At 50.4% G+C, this 24515-nt stretch overlaps 1 protein-coding gene across 4 annotated transcripts in view; it reads right to left on the reverse strand.

The window, feature by feature from the left end:
- Nucleotides 1–742: 742 nt before the first annotated feature.
- Nucleotides 743–24515, reverse strand: part of USP42 (ubiquitin specific peptidase 42) — a 49366-nt gene continuing 25593 nt past the window's right edge. For 3 of the 4 annotated variants that reach the window (XM_032394124.1, XM_032394122.1, XM_032394123.1), the window contains 13 exons: nt 22915–23025; nt 20626–20728; nt 19651–19718; nt 18878–18948; nt 17691–17773; nt 16676–16787; nt 15737–15877; nt 15451–15551; nt 14001–14154; nt 11435–12151; nt 11214–11308; nt 8076–9569; nt 6257–7016 (listed from right to left, as the gene is read on the reverse strand). In XM_032394124.1, the coding sequence (XP_032250015.1) occupies nt 6689–7016; nt 8076–9569; nt 11214–11308; nt 11435–12151; nt 14001–14154; nt 15451–15551; nt 15737–15877; nt 16676–16787; nt 17691–17773; nt 18878–18948; nt 19651–19718; nt 20626–20728; nt 22915–23025 (3578 nt within the window). In that variant the 3' untranslated portion in view covers nt 6257–6688. Of the gene's footprint in view, nt 3305–4369; nt 4414–6256; nt 7017–8075; nt 9570–11213; nt 11309–11434; nt 12152–14000; nt 14155–15450; nt 15552–15736; nt 15878–16675; nt 16788–17690; nt 17774–18877; nt 18949–19650; nt 19719–20625; nt 20729–22914; nt 23026–24515 lie in introns of those variants that run through there. The other variant, XM_032394125.1, reaches the window with a different exon arrangement.

Genomic DNA, 24515 nt, shown 5'->3' on the forward strand with positions numbered 1-24515 from the left:
GTGCGGGCTGCTCTGGGCTGCTGTGCGGGCTGCTGTGCGGGCTGCTCCGCGGGCGCCCTCGGCCGCGCGTGCCTGGCCGGGCCCCGGGGCTCCTCCCCCGCTCAGATCACCTTCTAGAGGGGCGGGTCGTTACAAGTGATGGCTCTGGGTGTTTCTCTGCTCACTGCGGTCCCGGCCCCGGCTCGGTCTGTGTGCTGAGCCCCCGGAAGCGGCTGCTGCTGGCCTGTTTGGACCCCCCCCCCCCCCAGCAGTTCCATGTGGTTCACCGGGACCATGGTTCCGACCAGCTCCCGACCAGTCTTCGCTGTTTAAAACCTGTCGGCAAGACAAATGCTTTTTACTGACCTGGTGATAATTTGACCCGACCTCTTGATGTAACGTGTAGACAAGTAACTAGAACGACTCTCCCATGTTTTCAGAGACTTGCCCTCTGGCCAGGAGCAGGGCGAGCGCACGCTGCGGGCCGGAGGCTCGGGGCGCTTAGGGTTTCCTGTAAATAGTGTAAAACCCCCAACACACGCTGGCGGCGGAACTTGAGGAGCCCCCGTCAGGCGGCCGTCGGGGTGCTGTTGATCTCATAGTAGGTGCTCAGGACGCCTGCCGGAGGGAGGACGGTCTCCGCGCGGCGGGGCTGGGGCGCTGTGGTCCTGCGGGGCCGCCCCTGGTCCCGCGGCCCGGCCCCGCCCCCCGCCCCGCGGGCACGCCCCGCCCCGCCCCGCCCCGCCCCGCCCCGCGCAGGACGGACGCCCCAGACAGCGGGCCGCAGGCCGTCGGCGCCCGGGTGAGGATGTTCAGGACGAGGGCTGTTCCCGCGAGTTGCCTTGGTGCTGGGACGGAGCGGCTGCGGGCCGCTGGCCTGGCCCCGCCGAGCTGGACTAGCTTTAAGCGCTAGGTGCACAGGGTCTGAGCCCAGGGCCCTCGGACCCGCATCAAACCGATTTTTTTGTTTCATTCCCAAGCTTTTAGGCTTTGTTACTGTACCGATACCTCAAATTGGAAACTTCAGTTTTTGAGACAGGCCCGTCGGCATTCTCGGTGCCCGGCGGCTGTATATGCAGCTCGGGCCTCCGGTCTTCCGTGAGCAGACGGCGCCGGCTGGGCCGCAGCGCGCGGGGAGGCCGGCCTGTGTGCGCCCCAGGTAGGCCCCGGGGAGGCGGGCCTCTCTCGCTGGGCTTCGGCCAAGGTGGCGGTGGGAGAACGAGCCTGGGGAAAGCCCGTGGGACGGCGCGGCCCGTGCGGCCGGATGCCCCGGGAGCCTGCCCCGGGAGAGGCCGCGGTGCTCGGACGCGGGGCACCTGCCATCCGCGTTAGCGGAGGTCCTCGAATTCCAGGTTTTGTTGTGACAGTATTAACGCACCGGCATGCGAGTGCGCGATGGCCGGCAGGGCAGGGGGCTGTGCGGGGCTGTGCGGGGCTGTGCGGGGCTGTGCGGGCCTGGCCGCCCGGCCGAACCCCCAGGGGGCCGTGTTCCTCCGCCTCCCCACCCCCACGTCCGCGCGCGGTGCTGGCATTTAGTCCCAGCTCTGGCCAAAGACAAGCTCTCCTCCAGCGGCCAAGGGCAGGCGGCGGTGGAGGGGGTGCGCCGGGCGGACGGCCGCGGCCCCCCCAGCCTCGGTTAACGCTTGAGGTTGAATTGGATGACCCTGGACCCAGGCAAGCAACAGCGTCTTCAGGATTACGGAGCAACTTTCAACAGTTTAAAGTGGTACCAAACCGAATCAAAATAGGAGCTATTTATAGATGAAGCAGCATTTAGTGCTTCATATAAAGCAATGCATATTTTTAAAAGTTAAAATGCATATTATCTACATAGATGTGCTTTGCTGAGAAGTTAGGTCTGTTGTAGACCCGAAACCACACGTTGTGATTTCACATTTTCTTATTTTTTTCTTAGACATTTCTATTTACACTAAATATAGTTAATATGTAAATAATGTACAGAGAGATTTCTGCAGTGTTTGTTATTCAATGTATATACTCCCACAAGTTGCATGAAGAAATACCTTATCATCTATCGATACTTTGTTGTAAAATGAATAGCAAAATTGGAAGGTGTATGGCCATCAAATTGCAAATACCGTGTTCACAAAATAAAAAACGCATTGTTCAAAGAATACTACCTAGGACCTGGTTCTTTAAGATAGATCGTCGGGTCCAGGAACTTGCTCCCTGTCCCCTCCTCATCCCGGGCTTGGGCGTCAGAGGATTCTAAGACCGTGAAGGCAGCAGGAAGAAGGTGGTGAGAAGGGTCTGGTAAGCAAAGGGGGGAAACAGCAGTAAAAAGTAAGACACAAAATGTTTGATTTGCTGCCATTTATATACTATATAAATTTTACATGCTGTATATTTACAGTGGGGCAAGTGCTTTTTTAATCTTTAAAAAAACAAAGATCAAACTTTAGACATCTCTGAACAACACAAACTGTATAAACCATACAGATTATTCAGATACAAACTGTATTAAATACAGTTTTCCCCACTCCATCTCCTGATGCAGGACCAGTGAATTATAAGTGTATCACAGTTTGATAGCATATCCATATTAAAAATAAAATCACAGTATGATTTTGTCTGTAACTAGAAACTTTAAGGGACCAAGCTGACAACTCAGACTCCAATATCATAGTCAAGACAAGAGACACTGTATAAAAAAGTGTTAAGTAATAAAAACATACTGTAGGCTTTACAAATAATGTTTGGATTATACATTCATAATGTAAATACTCATCATAACTGGTAAATTGATTGGAATAGTTCCACAAAGTTCAAAAACAGAACTTGTCTATAAAATACATTTTCAAATCTTGAATACAACTAAAATATGAAGCAAATTAGTTTCTAGTATCAGACATTACAGAAAACAGACTGCTCTCAAGTCTAGTTGAGAGCTCGTGAATCTTTAAATAAGTCTTTAAATTAAATATACACACTGTCAGTTTGTACTTTTACTAATTCCATGGTTTCCCGGCTGGTCTGGCAGCGGATGTCTACTTGGAGGAGCTTTCCATGGAATGCGAGCGGTCCACCTGAGTCTGATTAAGCAGCATTTGAGATGTTCCAGTCCAGGGCGTCAGTGTCCGTGGGATTTCTGTACACGGTGTTTTACAATGGTCAGCAGTTGTAGAAAGTGTTCGTCCGTTTGGAATAAGGGTAATTAAGAAAAGGTAAAAACTAAAAAAAAGTTCTCCATGGTAAAATCTGTACAGGATTTACTAAAGAAGCACCACGCGGATTTGAACAAAGTTATTCTCTAGATCGATAATTTAAGCTGGGTTGGGGATGGCTTCTGTCGAACACGCTGAATCTGAAAGACAAGAGGCAGCAGGCGGCAGCCGTTAGTACCCCCGAGGCCGGGGCGCGGGGGCCTGGCCGTCCCTAACGCCGACAGCTCAAGCGTGGGCTTCCTGGCACAGTTCCGCCAGGTCTTGGGGGGCAAGCTCCTCGTGCGCACAGCCGTCGCTCCGCCTTCCAGAAGGGCAGGGAGGGAAGGGGGCTGCTCGGCCGGACGGGCGGAGGGAGCCACCTGCTGGGCGCGGCCGCTGCCGACCGGCTCAGGCCTTCAACTCCTTCCGCTAGAGAGCCGGAGTCTAATGCCTTACTTAGGCTTAGGTCTTTTCCTTAAGACTCCGAGGAAGCAGGTTAGTTAGCTGCACGTTAATCTGCCCAAGACGATTCGGGGAAATCCACTTCAAATCCCCCCTGCTGCCTACGTCCCACAGCGGACACGGGCGCCTTCGAGAGCCACAGGGCCCCCCGGCCTGCCCACCTCAGCAAGTGCGGGCCACAAACAAGAAGCGCTAGCTCCCGGGGCCACTGAGTCAAATGCCAGTCGTCACCGGACACCGTCAAAGTCGGCATCTGTCCCAAGGCACCCACACCGCGTTCCGGGAACGCCGAGTCCGCTCTGGGAGGTCGGGGGGCGCTCTCGGTCTGCAGGCCCCGCACGCCGACGCGGTGCGAACCCCGTGTGCCCCCAGCGCGGGGACCCGGGGCCGTGTGCGGGAAGGGGGCCGCCAGGGGCTCCTGGCCGAGGCCAGGCGGGTAGGTCTGGGTGGAGGAAAGGAGCTGCTCGTTCAGTTGCGTCCCGGCCCTGGCGCCTCCGGCTTTCCCTCACTCTCACCAGAAGGGGGGAGGAGGGCGGAGCAGGGTGGCCCCGGCTGAAGTAAGGGACGCCCTGTCCCAGAGCCAGACCCAAGGAAGAGGGGTCTGAGCACAGCTCCGGCGCTTGGCCTGGGGGGCGGAGGAGTCCGCTACCCTCGCGGGGGAGCCTCCCGCAGCACCGCCTCTACGCCCGACGCCCCAAACTCCCTGCGTCCCCGCGCTGCCTCTACAAACAAGTACGAAACAGACAGACAGGAAAACTGCTTACCATAACTAGTGAGTTTTTTGTTTTGAGGCCAAGTTTTCAATCACCTAGAAAGCAAAGAATCAGGAAAGAGATTTTAATGATGGTTTTGCAGAACCCTTCGTGCCTGCGCTGTGTGCACCGAGTGATGACACGTACAAGCCGCTCGGGCCGGGTGCGCACGCGGGTGAGCAAGCGTCCCTGCCCCGAGGCGCGCTCTCCAAGCGTCTTCCTGGAAACAAGACTCCATGCGACGCCTGCGATGCGGGGCGAGCCTCCCCCTGCGGGAACAGTCCGCTCTCGGCCCATCAAACGCCTCAGCAGTTTCACAGCAGGACAGACCAGATCTCAGGCCAAAGAAACCGAACCGAGAGTTCCATGCGGCCGGGGGACAGGAGGCTGAGAGGCGAGTGGTCCAGGCGGCAGACACGGGGCACACGTGGCAGGCAGGCACAGGGGCCTGGCATCCTCGGCCAGAGGACAGGGCTGCTTGGCACGCAAGCCCAAGCAGGTGGCCCCCGTCCCTGAGGACAGGAGGGGACAGGCACACGGGTTCTTCAGTCCGCTCTCCGCGGAAGCGCCGGAGGCACACCGGCCATCGAGGGCCATCGAACAGGACAGAAACGGCCACCACTCAACAAAGCCTGACCGCAGCCCCGAGAGACACACGTCTGGGCGCCCAAATGCCAGCTGGCGAGGTTCCCACTCAGGCTGCTTTCCCTCCAGGGCCGTCTCTGCGGGGGAGCTGCCCTCCACTGTGCCCCTGTAGCCTCTGAGGGTGGTCCTTCCGAGACCTGCGGCCGGGACGGGAAGATTCTGGCAACAAAGCAGAATCCCCTCAGATGCCGCCCACTCCTCCCTCTCAAGCACCAAGGAGAGGTAGAAAGGACTCGATCCTCACCAAGCCAAGCCCTTCCCCAAATCACCAAAATGCTCATGGGAAACCAGTCTGAAGATTCATATATTTAATATCTTTAAAAAACCCAGAGCAGACAACAGCCCAGCATCACTTTCTTGCCGACCACGGCCACTCTCGTCCTCTGCCCCGTGCCACCCGGGCTCCCCACGGCACGTCACACTGCACGGCCCCTCCCGCTGGGACACTGCAGTGCCTCCCTCACGGTGTCTGCTTCCCTAACGCCAACGCTCGGGGCCCTCCTGTCCCTCCTCCGTCCACAGCCACACCGACACACTGGTCTGCCCCCGAGTTCCCGACACAAAGGGCCTCTGCACAACCACGATGCCGCATCCAGGTCACGAGAGCGCGCCTCAGGCATCGAGGGCAGGGCCAGGCGAGCTTCCCGTACAAAAGGCCAGAGGACGGGCGCCTGGGGGGCTCAGTTGGTTAAGCGTCTGCCTTCAGCTCAGGTCATGATCCTGGAGTCCCGGGATCGAGCCCCGCATCGGGCTCCCTGCTCGGCGGGGGGCCTGCTTCGCCCTCTGACCCTCCCCCTCTCATGTGTTCTTTCTCTCTCATTCTCTCTCTCTCAAATAAATAAATAAATAAAATCTTTAAAAAAACACAAAAAAAGGCCGGAGGACAACCCCGCTCCGCTCTGGGGCCATCCGGGCTCTCGGCAGCGCCTGCTCAGGGCCAGCGCGGTGACACGTAACTGAGCGGGCTGAGCTCGCCCCGAGCACGGCTCCGGACACAGGCATGTCCCACATGCAGGGACATCTTCTCCTTTGGACTTTGCCAGCCATTTAAAACCCGCAAAGCCCCTCTGAACCGGCAGGCCCCGCGGAGATGGGCGGCACGACGTCAGCTGCATGCAGAGAGGGGCTGCTTTAGGTGCGGTCAGAGCAGAAAGGGCTGTGAAACGACATCGGTAGACAGTGGTGCAAAGTGGGGAAGAATCCAAACCCCCCCCCCCCCCCCCGCCCCGCCAAGCCTGGAGGGATTCGCTTGGCGGGAGCCTGGGCCCCATAATACAGGCGCCTGCAAGGCCTCGACTCTGTTAGGGGCCGAGAGCAGACGTACCCCAAACAGAGCTTCAGCTTATACTCCGAATGCTAGAGGTTTGCAGACTCAGGAGGGAAAGCACACACAGTGAAAATATTTCTATCAGAAATGGCTTAAGAACAAAAGCCCTGGTCCTTCATGAGACACACACACGTCCAGAGCCCCAGACTCCAGAGGTCTCGCTACCGAGGCTCTGCCGCGCTCAGGTCCGGGTCACGAGGTCCCCGCACACGCTAAGGGTCAGTCCCGCAGCTGCCCGTGCTCCGCCTGGGGGCCGAGACTGGAGCGGACAGGGCGCACGGGCTCCCGCTGGAGCCAAACCCTTTTACGCCATTTGAGGATTTCTTCCCCTGTGTTAACAAGAAATCATTTCTATATTCTTAATTCCAAGTATCTCCTCTCTTACCCTGGCCACACTCAGACAGAGGACACCTGTCATCCCTGCTTCCCATCCTTAAGTGTTTTCTCTTCTCACGGAAAGGCCCAACACCTTCCAGAGGCAGGCCGTCGGTGAGGGGGAAAGCGCCGTCAGTTCTCCGGAAACGGTCAACAGTCTCATGGCTGGCGGCCTTGGGCAGGTGCGGTTCTGAGTCTTTAACCAAGTCCTCGGATCTCCTGGAGTGCCTCTTCTTTTTCTTCTTCTTCTTTTTGTGTCTGTGGAGATCAGCGTCGGAGCACGCTACTGACAGATCGGAGTCCTGCTGACGCCTGCAGAGGAAGAAACCAGAACTCAAACCACCAACAAACCAAACTCGCCTCCGAGCGGCTGGTCCTCGGCTCTCACCCCCACGGCAGACACTCAGCACGCACACAGCGGTGAGGACCCCCCCCGAGCACAAACGCGCCGGGCTCACCGTAGGAAGTGTTGGGGTCCGGGGTATGAGTTCGCCCGCTTGGGGGCCCCCCCCACAGCTGCCTGGAGCTCTGCTCCGGAGCGAAGGCTGCTGGCCTCAAGTCCAGAGGAAGAATTTCACTACCTTTTCCTGGAACGAGTGGCCAAGGGACAAAATGCTTTCACCAGGAGCTTCAGACACACAGGACGGAAGGAGGTTTTCCCTCAGGTAACCATGTCTGTGTCCCTACAGCTTTTGGTAACCTTTCCCCAGGGTTTCCATCTCAAGAGACGTCAGGTATCATGCATCTCGTCATGGAGAAGTCATTTTCAAGACAATCAATCTCTGCCCAATTTAGCTTTTTAGAAAGACAAAAACAAACTTCCCCACTAGATTTTAAACTGGGAAATGGAACCAGAGAAACAGACAAGGCTGAGGCAATGAGTGGTCGAGTGGTCGTCTCTGATTTGCGCCGGCAGCCGGCAGGCCAACAGCAAAGGGACGGACGGTGGCCTCCCTGTGCCTGCCCGCCGGGCGGTCCCCGAGGCGCAAGAAAACGTGAACAGGGATGAAAACATAACTACATGTGACGAGTGAGAGTACGAACACCAGTTACGCAGCCCAAGACCCAGGTTCTCAGGCACAGACCGTGGCACGCTTACTCCCACAGATCCTAAAGCACGGACCAAAAATAGCATCATCGTTTCGAAAAGGGAGGTTTGGAGACACTTTATAAAACTGCGAAGTAAGAGCGTCGGCATGGAGCTGGGGTCCAGAAACCTACCGTGGTGGAAGCTCAGGCCCCGCCGAGCGGACCACAGGACTCCAGCCTCCACCGCCGGAGCCAGCCCGGTGCGTGGGGCCAGGCAGGGCTCCTGTGGACGGAACTGCAACCAGACCTCTCCCGATGCCGCGCCCACGGCCTCATCCTCACCTGGAATCGCGGCCTCGGTGTTTGTCTTTGGATTTCTTTTTCTTCTTTGATTTTTTGTGCTTCTTCACTTTAGGCTCTTCCAAGGGATCCTTCTGGAAGCTCCTCCAGGCCTTCTTCTCGACATGAGCGTCGCTGTTCTCCATGCTGTCGTATCTCCGTTTCCGGGACTTGGCGTTCTCGTGTTCGTGAAACCGATCGGCGAGGTTACAATTGGTGTCTTCGGCTACAAGTGCAATTTTCTCGTGGGGGTACTTGTCGGGGTACGGGAGGAGGGCGTGGAGCGGGCCCGCCCGGGGGCTGCCGAAGCGGTGCCGGTCCCGGCCCTTGGCGAGCAGCTCGTAGCCCTTCCTGCCCCTATAGTAGTCCCTGCAGGGCCGGCCGCCGGACGGGCCCGCCTTGGCGTAGTCGCGGGCGCCGTGGAAGGGCTTCCACTCGCGCGCCTCCCTGGCCGCGTACGGGGCGTACCTGTCGTGGTAATACCTGCATTTGTCCCACCGCGGCCTGTCCGGGTAGTACTTCTCCCGGCCCCAGGAGTGCTCGCTCTCCGAGTGCGGGTACCGGCCCCACTCCTGGTCCGACCCGCCTCTGCTGCGGGAGTGGCGGTGGCCGTACCTGCCCAGGGAGCGGGGCTTGCCGGGGCTGAGCCTCTCACTGTGGCTGGGGGGGTGCGGGCCCCCGCCGCAGTGCTCCGTCCTGGGGCGCTCCCGCTTGGCCCGCTCCCGCACGGACGAGCGCCGCTTCCCGCGGCAGCGCTCCCCGGTCCGGCTCCTGCTCTCCCTCGCGCGCTCCCCGCTCGAGGAACGGTCTCTCCGGGTGCGGTAATGCCCTCGATCGACTTTTCTGAGGATGCTGATTTTTTCCTTAACTGGAGAATGATCTGGAACTTTCTGTCCCACCTTATTTTCTTCACATTTCTCCCCGTTACTTTGTTCGGGGCCCCCTTCTGAATGATGTTCTGTGACCTTGTCTACTTGAGGAGAGGGCGAGGCCTCCGCAGCCGCACCTGTGCTCCGAGGACGGTCCTCCAAGTCCGTGCACGTGTCTCGACTGATGTAGACCAAGAGTTCGTGCTCACAGGCACCCTCGGAGCGTACCGGGGGACTTGGGCTTGAACTCCCCGCTGTGTCCACTGCGGCTGAGGCCCGTGGGCTCTCTACTACCGGCCCCGGTACGGCCTGGGGCGGTCTGCTCTTGTCACCTGTTAGATCCCCGGGGCCACACAGTTTAGGGAGCCCATCATCCCCCGTGGTGTTCTTAGTACTGCTGTAAAGAGTGTCGGCACTGGGCAGAGCCTCCTCGGGTTTTGCTAAAACGTTTTCTGAGACTTCTTCTTTGGTAGGTTTGATGCTGGGGTCTAAGGGTGGTAAAGCCTTCTTTAACTTGCTGCTGAGGCTCGTGAGGGTCTCCAGTTTCTCACGGGACTCGGGAGACGGACTGCCGGCCTCCCGCTCTGCGCCGGGATCCTCCGCAGGACCGTCCTCTGTTCCAGGCGCGCTGCAGCCCCATCAAAACAAAGAGATCAATAGATTAGTCCTTGGCTTCATTGCTTTATGGCTCACAGGGACAAAAACTTCAAAACGTTCTTTACTAAATAACCTGTGCCTTTAACGTATCTGGCTGGAGCCCGATATGGGGCTTATTATTTTTGGAAACTTCAAATGTTCTCTTTCCCTCACTCAATAAAAACATGAAATCCTCTATCGGGCTTATCTACTATCCCGTTTCTCTGCTACAATAATCCTGCAGTTCTAGGCTCCTTCTGTTTTCAGATATACTTCTAATTTTTAGTAACTGTGACTAATCAGAAAAGTCAAATGGTGACCGGAGGCTCTAACTTTTCCTCTGCGTTTCTCCCGAGCCTCCGAGCTAGAGTCCCTGCCTCCACACAGAGCCCGCAGCTCCGTGGAACTTATAAACTGGAGGGAGCAGTGAGGCTTCAAAAAACCTTCCTGTAGGACATGAGCTCTGTCTGCCCTCGGCTGCTACGGGGCTCCCGAGCTATGCTCGAGGTCAATGAAAGCTGCCAGCAAACAACAGCAACCCTCCAGGGGCCCCACATTTTAGTGGGAAAATACCTGGGGGGAGAGAGCACAGATGAGATCCGAACAGACAAGTCACCTTGCGCGCGGCCGTGAGATTCCTGAGCCGGCACGTAAGAGAGCAGCACCCACTGGGCTACGGCACACGCATGGTTCAGTCTACACAACCGTCTATGGTAACAACCGTCTACGGTAATCCTCACGCACACGACATTTGAGGACAAACTAAGCTAGACTAGGGAAGGAAGCCACTGAGGGTTCACGCCGTCCCCTCTTGAAGGTAAACTGAAAGGAGTGTTCTTCGCCTACAGATTGACTCCACTCCGTTTTAGTAATTAAACCTTCAGGAAGGGCAGCTCCCTGCCAGGGGCCATTCTGAAGTGTGGGGTGCATTCCGGGCTGTCACAGAGATGGGGGAGCCCCACTAGCACAAGCGGGCAGGGCCATGCAGGGAGTAAGTGAAGTCCCACGTCCACGTGGGCCAACACCCCAGCCAGGAGATTACTGGCAGTTTTCATGGACGTGACATGTTCCAGGAACACAACTACTGTGTAAATCCAGAGACGACCAGAATGTCACCAAAAGTTGTCCCCCATGAGGACGTCACACCCCTGATGGTGAAATGTGTGCGTGGGACTGCGCTCTGGACACCAGGCCACGTCCCACGCGGCGAGGCTCACAGCAAACCTGCGCGGGGCGGTGTGCACTCGCGGGGCCGCCTGGATGTGTGCAAACCAAAACACCACCGCGTGGTATGTTCCAGTCTTTCGTTCCCATTACATTACACTCAGGCAATGTACCGATTTAAAAAAGCAAAACAAAGCATTCAATGTGGAGGAAGACTGTCTTATCTATGAATGCAATTTCAGGATTCTAGAAGAAGCAGAACAAAATACTTGCAACTCGATGGAGCCGAGAAGCCCTGCCCTAAAACCTTGGGAGTCTTCACGTTTGTCACTGGAAGGCTAGGTGTCAGATTTGGAAGGGTGCCACAGAATCATTCCAGGGTTCAAAAGGTCCACGATGAGACATGCACAGTGTTAAAGCAGCGGCGTGTGCGTGGACACGGTCACAGTGTCCTTTCCTGTCGCCGTCTTACCTGGTTTCTTCTGTCGAGCCTTTCCCTTTGTTGCTGAGTTTGCAAGACTCTAAGATTTTGTCTTCTGGGGGAGGCGGCAGAGGAGCGGGCATCAACTGCAATAAAAAAGTGTTTCAATTCTTGCTGCCACCGGGCACCCCGATCTCCAGCCAGCGAGCGGCTGTACGTGAGAGTCAAGCACAGCCCGCCCCCCACCCCCCGGGGCCACCCAACACGCTCACCTTTCCGGGCAGACCATTCACCTTAGAAAAGGGATTTTCTGCGTGTAGAGCAGGTGGGACTTGGCAACTGGCACCGTCACAAGACAGACCGTTCTCCTTCAGGTCGCTGTCCGTACTGTCAGCACCATTTAGAGCAAGGGGCTCGTGAAGCTCAAGCGGAGAGGCCTCGTCATCTTCTGCATCCTGCACAGAAGAGTTCGAGCTCTCTATCGTACCGAGACCATTCTCCTTGCCTAGGCCCTTCGCCTCCTCGTCAGACTCTTCGGACGACTCGGCGCCATAGGGCACCAGGACACTGGAGTTCAGCTTGGACTTGCCGTTCATCACCGGCTTGGAACAGGACTCGCTCGGGGTCATCTGCTTTGTGACTTTACTAGAAACTGCCGTTGTAGGTGCGCTCGAGGTAGACTGTATTGCAGAAGAATTGGTAACGGTAGAAGAGGGAACAGGCTTGGTCGGGTTCTCCAAAGAACTGCTGTGAAGGTTAGGCTGAGACTGGCCTTGGCGAACAGGTAACTTGTTGTGAATACTGATCGTGATTTTTTGTTTCTTGGGATGTTCTGGAATCACTGAGGGCCTGTTAACGGACCAGTTTTGAACAGAAGTCGAAGCATTAACAGAACCAGCCCGGCTGACACTGGAATTTCCACTAGGACTCGACATGGAACTGCTTGGTGCTTCTTTCAATGGCCCGGTCCCATTTAAGTGAGGTGGGTTCTGGAAGAAAGAAGACCCCAGCTGGTGAGAGCCCCAGGAACGGTCACAAAGAATCCACTCTGGCTGGGGGCCCTTCCCATTTTGCTCATCTTTCTCTTTTTTGGAATATCAGGTTTCCCACACCCAGAAACACCTCCTCCTCTTGTCTGCCCCTGACCACCATAAACCTTTCATGGGCCCGTGTTTTCTGGTAAGTAATCAACAACTATTTCTGTCCGAGAACAAACCCCAGCCCAAATTCTTTCTGCTTCTGTCTGACAGAAATGAACAGGCCCTTTGGGCACAGAGTCACGTATGTTTTCCTTGGCTGGGTTTCTTGGAAGCCTGCTCCTCTACAGGCGGAAGGAAGTGCCAGCTAGTGGGGAATGACCACTGGCCAAGGGAGCCAGGGAGACGGGGGGCACGGGCAGACGCAGGGAGCTGCTCTGGGCGCCGTCCCCTCCCTCCATGTCCCCTCCGAATCCTACTCGTGAACTGTTCTGCTCCAGACTCCACCCCTGCTGCTCTATCCTACAGGGGCAAACTGGTGGCCGTGGGTGAGATCTCATTCACAGAGGGGTTCTGCACGGCCTTCACAGTTCTCTTAAATACCTGAATCAGTTGCTATCTTAACACTAGAAGGTTTCACATGAAGGAAAACAAAAAACCTTGAAAAAAATCAGTCTTAGCCACGCCTCCACACAGGGCACATGCTCTCCAGCGGGCCAGGGTCCTGATGTCACTGTTAAGCAGAGCCCAGTGCAGGAGCCCATTACCTGCCCGGCTCTCAGAGGCATTTGATTTCTGACTCCAGCTAGAACCCAAACACTGTCCAATGTCCATAAAGAACAGCACACAACAGGGGCGCCTGGGTGGCTCAGTCGTAAAGCGTCTGCCTTCGGCTCAGGTCATGATCCCAGAGTCCTGGGATCGAGCCCCACATCGGGCCCCCTGCTCCGCGGGAAGCCTGCTTCTCCCTCTCACACTCCCCTTGTGTACCCTCTCTTGCTGTCTCTCTGTCAAATAAATAAATAAAAAAAAAATCTTAAAAAAGAACAGCACACAACAGACCATCTGCTGATTCCAAACAAATCACACTCGAGTGGAAAGGCTGTTACGGCACTGTGGTACAGGGGGCGGGCTGCTTCCACACACGGACAGCCTGTCCATAATCACCGCATAAGGCCAGCGCATGTCCGGCCTTCCCTCCTGAAGCCCTGCGTGTCACGTGACCCAGCCATCCCACCAACTCTCCCGGAGAGGCCAGCAGGGGGTGCGTCTGACCCGCTGGATGGCAGACAGGACACATCACACTACTGAAAGGGCTACATGGACACACTGAAAATATGCTTTTTGTGAGTCACTTTCTTGTTTCTAGTATTCATCAAGAATCGCCAAATATTTAGTCCACTCTGAACGGAAGTCCAAAGTGAGAGCTAAAATCTAGCTTTTAGGGGCGCCTGGGTAGCTCAGTCAGTTAAGTGTCTGCCTTTGGCTCATGTCATGATCTGGGGGTCCTGGGATTGAGTCCCACATCGGGCTCCCTGCTCAGCAGAGAGCCTGCTTCTCCCTCTCCCTCTGCTCATGTGCTCTATCTCTCGCTCACTCTCTCTCTCAAATAAATAAAATCTTAATAAATAGAATAAAATAAAATCTCTAGCGTTTAAATATACCTATACCCAGACTTTCTTCTTGTTCATTACATTCACACTCTGAGATGATTATTTATTTTATAATTATTGGCTTGAATAAACTTTCTTGACAAGAAACGCAGTCGTACGAGGACACGGCGGCTACCGCAGTGTGACCCAGAGGCTTTGAACAATACCCAGGTTAGCACAGAGGTTGCATCCTACCTCTGGAATGTTACCTTTATCACGTGAGAGGGGAGCTGTGGTCCGATAAAGCCTGACGCAGCCTGTTTGTTGTTGACAACGCGCTGGCTGATCACGGGTCGGGGCGAGGACTGGCCGGGGCTGTGAGTGGGATGAGTGAGTTCACCTCCATTTTTCACATCGTGGGACCTAGGGACAGAGAGGGACAGCGCTCAGGGCTTCATACGGCACGTCCTTAGAAGAGAGTCATTGCAGACTGAGAAGCTGCAGTGCACAGAGCTACGTCCGCAGAGGACCCCTCTGGGTCTAGGTTGGGGGCACAGCTGCTCCGACAGGGAGACAAGAAAGACAACCGTGCAAGTGGCATTTGTGATTGTGTGTTCCGGAGATGCCACCACTGGAAAGCAATTCTTCCTTTCTGTTTGTTTCTATTTCTCTAATTTTAAGTACATGCCGTTAGAGGAAGGCCGTACCCAGAAGTCAGAAACACAAATACGGTGCCTCGTCTCACCCACGAGAGGCGTCTACTGTTCAGATCTATTGGAACATCCTCCAGGCTTCAGCCTGTACTGTTTTTTTTCAATTCCAGCGTAAAAGATTTCAAACTGCTTTTTCTCCATATATACAGGATATATGGATACAATGATACAAGAGCACTTTCTTGTATCATTTAGGGGGGAAAAAAGGCATCATAAAAATCATTTTTGACAGCTGTGTAATAGTCCAACACATGGATACGCTCCAATTTACATGCTCATTCTGCTAATATTGGAAATTTTAGGATTTTTTTTTTTTTAAAGATTTTGACAGAGAGACAGAGAGAGAGAGAGCACGAGCAGGGGGGAGGGGCAGAGGGAGAGGAGGAAGCAGGCTCTCTGCTGAGCAGGGAGCCCGATGTGGGGCTCGATCCCAGGACCCTGGGATCATGACCTGAGCTGAAGGCAGATGCCTAACGACTGAGCCACCCAGACGCCCCAGAAATTTTAGAATGTTCTTAATTTTCAGCTACTATAAATGAGTACCTTGGAGCACACATCAGACTTTTTCTCAGACCACACATTTCCAGAAATGGAATTAGTGAGTTGGAATACGCAGCAGCAACGGGAGGCAAATGAGCAGGTGTCGAGCCAGGCCCGGCCCAGGAAGGTGACTAGCTGCCTGTGCTCAGTGGTTGGGAGGTGACCACACCCAGGTCCTCAGAGGCCCCTTCCTGAGGCCTCCCCCGCCCCCAGCCCCCGCCGTGTGCTGCCACCAGCAGCCTGCCCTCTGCCATCACCATGTGCTTTCTCTGCATGCTTCATTATCGACTTGCCAAGGAGCTGGAAGCTAAATCCAACTCCTAATCCCTACCCAAAACTACCTCCCTTACTCTGTTGGCATCATTAAGCTGCTGTTTCAGAAATAACCGAATACTGAATTTAAATATGTTGAGATGAAGAGAAATGACATAACAGAAAATGTGAAAATCTGTTTTCCTGATGATACCTGATATAAAAGAGAACATAAGCTTGTTGACTGAGTACCGATCTAATATCACTGGTAGACACGATGGAGTCATTCATCTGATACCAGAGACCATTGCTAGCCTGCAAAGAAAGCCAACAAAAGAGAAATTAGATATAATTAGACAAAGAGAGAACACCAATCAAGAGAAATGTAAGAAAAATGGGCTTTCATATTTTCACCGCAGAAGTCCCACCCTGCCCCCAGGAGCACCAGTGCTACCTTAGAGGCTACCTTAAAAACAGTCACCAACACCTGCACGGCTTACTTTGATGTAGCAGAAGTAATGGCCGGCGTGGCAGTTGAAGCCGGTGTGCACCAGCACTGCGTACAGGACATAGATAATCGGTTCTCCGTTCGGTTGAGACATGTATGGTCGAATATCAAGGTATTCAGGATATTTCACATCCTAAACAGAAATGGAGAGAGGACCAAGGACTGTCACTTCTGAAGGCCCAGATCATTCCGCATATCCTCGTGGAGACCAAGCGCAGGACTTTGTGCCCTCAGGTGTTCCAGCAGAAACCTAACACACTGAACCACATTTCAAAAGACGATCAGCCTGGAGCCACCCTGAACTCACACGTACTCAGTGCACTCCCACGGTATTCCTGATTTCCTTGAAGCAAACAAGGCTCTACGTTAAGTGAACCTTCTGAGTTGGCCACAGGACACAATGGAACGCTAATTCTGCACTTCGGCCTCACTTAGTTTTACTTCTTTGGGAAGAGATTGTTTAGATCTCTTGCATACTACTGATTTCTGATACTTCCAGTCTTCAGGAAGTGGAAAGAAAATATGAAAATTCAGTGTGCTACCCTCAGAAAACCTCAACAAACAGGAAAACCAACCCTGACGAAAGAGTGCGAGATCCAGCAGGGGCGTCCTCTTCGGATTTCAAACGACACCAGCTCTCCCTGCATCTCCCCACTTTCCCTGACCATGAAGCCCAAGTGCAGATCACAGTTACCAGTTTTATCATCAGAAAGTCTAACCAGCTAAAGGAGAGAGAAACTACACTCACGAACACACGTAACACACTACCGCTAGCTCAATGCTCTGACGTATTTTCCCCCAATAAGTACTAGAAGAACTTAGGAAATCAGGTAACAAACTGTTCAATTAGGTCGTTTATAACCCTTGATAGTTACTGATGCCTAAGTCTTGAGAGAGACAACATAAAAGGTTATTAATATTATCAACATACCTTAGCAATTTTTCCACCAGTAAAATTTGCAAAACGTTTCAGAGAAAGTGTAAGAACATTAGAGGATCTGTGTATAGTGAACCTCTTTGAAGCTGGAACCATCTTTTTACACCTTGAAATAAAAAGAAACAAAGGACTAAGATTTATATATATATTTTTTAGTCTTTCCCTTGTTATTTCTCTGAAACATTTCCCACCAAACCTAAAAGAAAGCTACTAGCTAAAAAACACGACCCCTCTCAACCAACAGTGAAAACACTAAAATTATGACAGGAGGAGATTGCTCAATTATCATGAAAGAAAAAAGGAAGCTAGGACAGTTTCTGAGAAGCCACATAGCCATAGATAATTTTAAAATTAGGTGAATACAGACTTCTCTCAATTCAAAACAAAGTGACCATCCATGGAGCTTAGAACAGGAAAAGTGCCTGTGGTCGTGGGGCGCTTTCTTCCCCCAAGACATGAGTATTTGGTAACGATCACCCATAGAACCTGATTCTAAAATGTAAATTTACTAAAACATGTGAAACAGGACTTTCTTCAAATAGAGGCTCTCTTGACTTCACATGGAAACACAGCAATGAACCATCAATACTAGAGGTTTCCAGCCCATACCACCCTGAATCCTGGGTGAGAACCGGATGAGAGAGCAAGAGCCTTAACTGTGCTGGGAGAAAGCCAGCCCCACTCCATCACCGCCTCTCCTAATAAGGAGTCCATGAAAACGCCGCTCACCACAGATGCGTCCCCTGGGCCACACAAGGCGCAGCAGCTACCATGGGCCGCCCCCCGCAAACCCTCCCAGTCATGGGGCACCGAGCCTCCACAGGGCAGAGGTGCGCGCCTCTCAAGAGTGTAAACCCGGAGACGCCGAGCACTCCGGCCCCGGGAGCACGGAGACCCAGTGTCCTCCCAGACAGCACAGAAGCTAACAGGGGTCTCGTGGGGGTCGGGGGGGTGTTCCTGAGACACCCCCATCCCCGATGCAAGCCACCCCGCCACCACACCCTCGTACTTGCTGCACTTGTAAGAGTTTTCCCCGTCGAGCTGCTCCGGCTTCACAAACTGCTCCAGTGCCTTGTTCACACTCTGAGCGGCCTGCAAGAGAAGGACAGCGTCAGCACCACGGGCCCTCTCACTGCCCCTTGACCGAAGAAAGAAGAGACGACTCAAAGGTCTAAACGCCAATATGAATTTTTATGTAGAAGGAAATTTCTCTTTTATTATGATGTTGACTTTTATACGTGTACCCATCCAATTATTTTCCCCTTGTTAAAAACCATGCAGATCAAAGTGAACGACGCGTAAAAAGTTCCTCGCTGCAGCATTTTCAAAAGAACATAAAACTGGAAATAAACCAAACACCCATCAGCAAGGAAAGGGGCATGTGCATGGTGGTGCTCACGCTCAGGGGGCCGCCACACGACTGTCAAGGCCCGTGTGCACAGAGAAGCCACCGAGCAGAACTACGGGAAGGTGGCAAGTGGCTAAACAGGCCTAAGGTGTAATCGCATTTTTATAAGCAGTAAATAATGGGTTCTGGAACAGTTTATATCAAATTTTTTTTTTTTTTTTTTTTTAAGATTTTTATTTTATTTATTTGACAGAGAGAGACAGCGAGAGAGGGAACACAAGCAGGGGGAGTGGGAGAGGGAGAAGCAGGCTCCCCGCTGAGCAGGGAGCCTGATGCGGGGCTCGATCCCAGGACCCTGGGATCATGACCTGAGCCGAAGGCAGACGCTTAACGACTGAGCCACCCAGGCGCCCCCAGTTTATATCGAATTGTTAAGGGTTCATCCTGAGGAACGGGACCCTCTACACATCTGCAACGTTCCTCATTTCTATCCTAAACATGTATTACATTTGTAATTGGAAAAATAAAAGCTTAACAAAAGATAGGAGCTTAGAAAATGCTAGAAACAAAACAGTTTCTAAACAATGACAATCATCTAAATTGGGTTAATGCAGGCAGCAAATTCTGGTTTTATCACAACAATCTATCAAGTGAAAAGTCAAAGGCCAAGAAAAAGTCTGCACGCTCCCTGCTACAAATCTTACATCACCCCCTCCGAATACAGTCGCGGCATACGAACGGTTTCAATTCGCATTCTCTAGCAAGTGTAGTCTAAGTTTATAAATGAACTACAGATAAAGTTACACAAAGTCTTTTTCTAACCTCGCCACCACAATTAGCAAACGTACCTTTATCTCCAACGTTATATCAAGATATGGATCGAACGTATCTGAGACACCTTTGCAATTTAAACACTTGACTGAAATGAAAATAAAACGCAAAGAATAAGCAAAGTGTAATCCTTATGGCAATATCAACTACTGAACTGACAGAACACAAAAATATTAAAATAAAAAATTAAAACAAAGTCCATATTTCAGATTGGGCAAAAAAGTGTTAATACCACACACAGTGTGAACCACAGTGTCATGAATGCGGCCCACGTGTGCTGTTGGTGGAATGTGAACTGGTATAACCTCTTGGAAGGACGACCTGGAGTATCAGAATTTAAAACACACGTACCCTTTAATGCAGAAATTCTAATACTAAGAACTCATCCTACTTAGACACTTTTACATGAACATAAAGGCACTGTATAAGAAAGTGCCATGAATGACTAATAGTAATAAAAACACCGAAGAATTAGAAACAACCTCAATATCCACTGTTAGGGGACTCAAATAAATGGAATTCTTCTTCAGCCGTGAATGACCATGTTACCTACATGTACCGAAATGTAAAAAGATTTCTCATGTTAAGAGAAAAAGGAAAGAGATCCATCTAACACACCCCCAGTCTGCTCGTGCACAGGAAAGTACTGGAAGGCTATATACTCTAAAGTGGGACAGGGGCTGCCTTTGAGCAGGGTAAGGGAGACACACTCTCCATTGCTAACCCTTTCCTACTGCACTTTTTTAACCACATGCATGTACCTCTTTATCAACCTTAAATAAAACTTTACCTCTAGATCTTAGGTATCCTCCAAATATCTGACAAACGAGGGTGGTAGCCTGGGTGTGTCTGTCTAATCTGAAAAACAAACAGTGATATGAGACAAGAGTTCTACAATAATTATACATGCTGTGACTGAATTTTAAAAGCTATAAAAGAACAAGAACAAAAATCTATAAAAGAACAAGAATTCAAATAGGAAGCCACAAAATAAAAGGACATCAGTATGCATGGCAGCCAGAGAATCATCTTGCCTGGACCAGACCACAGTGAGGGTCTGTGGAGAGGTAGAAAGAGACAGGATAGGACTGAGAGAGACTTGACACTGAGGCAGGAATCTGGCCCACAAGCTAGCAGCAAGGCTGTGACACTGGGTGTGTGGACCGGCTGGTGAGGGCAGGGAGCGCAGAGCGTTCTTCTCTGCTCTGGGGTCCATCATCCAAGCAAGCAGAGGCAGGCCAGTGACAGCGACAGTGGGAGGAGAACAGGAGATCTACCAGGTGTGTTCAGGCAATGCAAGTGGGTTAGGATTTGGTATCTAGTCGTCCTCGAAATCTTCCTCTTGAGGCTGCATTTAGATTTTAAGGAATAAACTGCAGGAATTGGTAACTGACCAGACTAAGAAAGATTCAGGGAACACAGATTTCAGAGGCTGGAGAGGAGCAGAAAAAATGCTGGGCACAACTAGAAAGGAAAAGTGGTTAGTTTTAGATCTGCAAAGGGATGCTGATACTCAGAAACTGAGTAATGGCAAAACCAATCCCCAATTCCTGACATCTGTAATTAAACCCACATTGTTATAGTAAGCACACCCTTCAGATTTTTCTATCGTTTTAAAATGATGGAAATCACCTGAGGCAGAGGCAGTGCAAAGTCAAAGTGAAGCAAACCCAGAGCTCTGTGCATTCATCGTAAAAGGCAAAACTGAACTCCAGGAAGCCAGCGATGCCAGGGGAAGAAGTGACCAATGCTTTGCTGTACTCACTTATTGCTGCCATTCAAGCACGCTTTTTGCATAGCATCAACAGTGTATTGAAGGAATTCGTGGGCATCTTCTTGGTTTCCAAAGCGGAAGTGCCTAGCTATACCTGTGAAGTTTAAGTAAAGACAAAGCTTTATCATCACATGGGATACGCCCCGGCTGTACCCCCCAGACATTCTATCTAATGACCATCTGTCGGTCTGAATACATCTGCTAATTATTTTATGAGGACATAGCACTAACACACACTATCCTGAGAACAGCGAGGACCACGCCCTTTAGACCATTACAAGTGCACATGGCCTAGAGCTCCTGAGAGCCCAGAGACTCCAGGTCTGCAGGAAGTTAATAAAACTGTACTTGAATAAATTCAACTTTAGCTGTATTGTCTCAAAAATTTGTTCAAAACGTTATGTTTGTTCGAAAGGTGATGTTAGCGCACACAATCTTAAATTCAGTGCTAGATCTCCCTAAGAGAATCCACAGCAAACATAAATGTCTGAACCCATCTCGGTTCTGTCTCAACAACCCACAGAACACACTGTGTGCTCAGCATCTCTGCAGCCTTGCTTCTAATGGACTAAATGGCTGCAAGACAAAATGACATAATAAAAAACAACAGCGGGGCGCCCGGGGGGCTCAGTTGGTTAAGCGACTGCCTTCAGCTCAGGTCATGATCCAGTCCCAGGATCGAGTCCCACATCGGGCTCCCTGCTCAGCGGGGAGTCTGCTTCTCCCTCTGACTCTCCCCCTTCTCATGTTCTCTCTCTCTCTCTTTCTCAAATAAATAAAAATCTTTGAAAACAAACAAACAAAAAACAGCATAGACAATATCACAATAAAACATGAATAGAACAATTTCTATACATGAATATACAGAAATACATACTAGCTTGAGTCAGAGGAAATTGCCCGTATTCCGCCGGTTCTGCCTATAAAAATGGCAATCTCATGATCCCGCCACGTGTGTGGGGTTACGTGAGCTCACAGATATACGTGCACACAAGCAGCGATGACCTTTTCTTAAAGTCTAGTTTTAAAAATAATTAATCTTTCCTTATATGTACAAAATTAAACAAACAAAATTTCCCCTGGCTAAAATTCTGCCAGGATCCAACACTGCTTAAAAAATGTTTGCGTTGTCTCCTCTGGCCTGTTAATACTGCCGAGGGCCAATAGAACACCTCTTAATCTTCAGCAGCTTTTTAGGCAAAAGGATTATAGATTGTCACTGTATAATTATCCACCCCTGTAATTACTCCGCTAGATTCCAGATTAACAGTTAGGGTTTCTTTTTTATTTGCACGCATTTTTTACCTTCTAACTCAGTTAATTAAGATGATGTAAAAGTTTATTACAAAACCACATAGAAAGTGCATTAAGGCATTTCACGTACCTTAGTAGGGTCATTTTAACGCAAAAGAAAATTTTCAAGTCATTTAAAAATTAAATAGAAAAAGTGAAATTTATCCACAAATTTGCTGTTATGAGTTTAAATGTTGCTTTAAGAGTATAATTAACTTTAGTTTGATAATTCCTAACGCTATACATAGCATAATGCTCATTCACTGAATTAAAACCAATTCAAAACTATTTAAAGAAACCTGTGGGACAATATCATAGTATAACTCAGCATAGTAATCCAAATACCTGGCAGAAAAAAATCATTGTAAGACTTATCAATGAATTCATGAACAAAGTGAGTTTTTTTGAGATGGAGAGAGAGACAGAGAGACACAGAGAGAGTGAGCACAAGCAGGGGGAGCTGCAGGCAGAGGGAGAAGCAGGCTCCCCACTGAGCAGGGAGCCCAATGCAGGGCTGGATCCCAGGACTCCGAGACCACGACCTGAGCCAAAGGCAGACGCTCAACCGAATGAGCCACCCAGGCACCCCTAACAAAGTGAGTTTTTAAAATTTTTAAATTTGTGGGGTGCCTGAGTGGCTCAGTCAGTTTAATGTCTGACTCTTGATCTCAGCTCAGATCTTGATCTCATAGTTGTGAGTTTGAGCCCCACGCTGGGCTCCGCACTAGTGTGGAGCCTACTTTAAAAAAAAAAATTAATTTGCTTATATTAAACTGAATACCTTATTACACTGTCATCTTCTATGGTTTCAAAGTGTTTCTATACTAAATGTTTTACTAAAGATTTGTTATCAATTAAAGCCATACCCATGTATGATAAAACATATTTGTTTTCTACAATACACCAGGAGCTCACCTTTTACCAGTTAGGCCATTAAGACCAATTACCTAATAAACACTAACATAAACTACTACAGATGATACTTACGCCGCATCTCATTAATGACAAACATCGGCTTAATAACATCCCCAGGATTACTGAGTGCCTGAGTGATATGTGCTTGCATTGTACACATCATACAAAATCCTTCTGCATGACCTGAAAGATAAGACCATAATCCTCCAAATTAGCAAAATATGACTTCATACAGACATCACAGAATATTTTAAATAAGGGGCACAAACCTGAAGTGAAGTAACAACAACAGCTACTGTGTGTCACACCTTGAACTACATACTTTCATTCATTCTCATTTAATTCTCTAACAAACCCAAGTGATAAGTATACACTGGCTCAATTTTATAAGAGAAGAAACTGAGGCTCAGAGAGTTAAAATTTTGCCCAGTGTCAAACAGTATTAAGTGGAAGACACATACTGGACTCAAAATTTTCTTCATATTCAAAGCCTGTGCTCTTAACTACTCTTTATACTGGAAAAGTAAGTTTTCTCTTATACTAGTATTTGTCTCAAACAGTTAAAAAAAAAAAAAAATGTCACCATACAAGAGGCTGAAAGCCTCTCCATATTATATTCTGGTCTTGTCGGCCATATACAGGGGTCTCTGTTGCATATTCTTCTTCTTTTCTTCTTCCTTTTTACAACTTTAAAAAAATGTGAAAACCATTCTTAGCTCATGACTAACTGGTTCTACTGGTATCTTGTGAGCAGAGGCCACAAATGCCGCTAAACATCCTACAAGAAGCCCAGGCCAGCCCCCACAACAAAGCATTATCTGGTTCTAAACATCAATAGTGCTGAGATTGAGAAACTCTGCCTTAAACTAAAGGCTGCTCAGAACCTGTCTAACAAAGCTTTAAAAGCTTTGAAAGGTTCAAACCATTTCCAAGTGACGTAACTGTGTCCCAGAAAAAAAGCTCAAAAATATTTATAGGAATACAAAAAACCCTCCAGCACCCCAAAACATAAAGTTCTGATCAAAGACCACAAGACATGCAAAGATGCAGGAATGACCAATAACAAGGAGAAAATAAACAGAAACAGACCCAGAAATGGCACAAATAATAGAGGCAAAGACAATGACATTAAAAAAGACCTTGTACACATAATCAATCACATGTTCAAGGAGGTAGAAAAGAACAAGAGCATGTTAGGGAGAGCCATGGAAAAAGAGCCAATGTATTTTACAAGATGAAAAACACACCAGGCGAGATTAACAATAGATTAGACAGAGGGGAGAAAAGATCAGTGAACTTGAAGACTTCGCAACAGAAATCATCCATAATGAATCATACACACACAAACTCAAAACAACAACAACAAACAGATAAGCTTATCAGTGAGCAGCGGGACTCCTTCAAGTTAGTCCCTAAATAGACATGGAATTGGAGTCTGAAGGGACAGAACAAATATCTCAGGAAATGATGACTGTGTATAGAGAGCACAAGGAAGATTTTTCGAGTGATTCTACAGTTTTGTGTCCTGAAGCGGTAGTGGTGTGCATGAACCTGCACCTGTGTTAAAGTTCATAGAACGATACACCAGAAAAGGTTAATGGTGCTCCATTTACAAAAATAAAAGTTTTTTCTAATGACTAGAAGCCACACAAATTTGAAACAGTACATTTACA

The sequence above is a fragment of the Phoca vitulina genome, unplaced genomic scaffold (genome assembly GCF_004348235.1).
Source record: "Phoca vitulina isolate PV1807 unplaced genomic scaffold, GSC_HSeal_1.0 scaffold79, whole genome shotgun sequence".
Taxonomy (NCBI): Eukaryota; Metazoa; Chordata; class Mammalia; order Carnivora; family Phocidae; genus Phoca; species Phoca vitulina.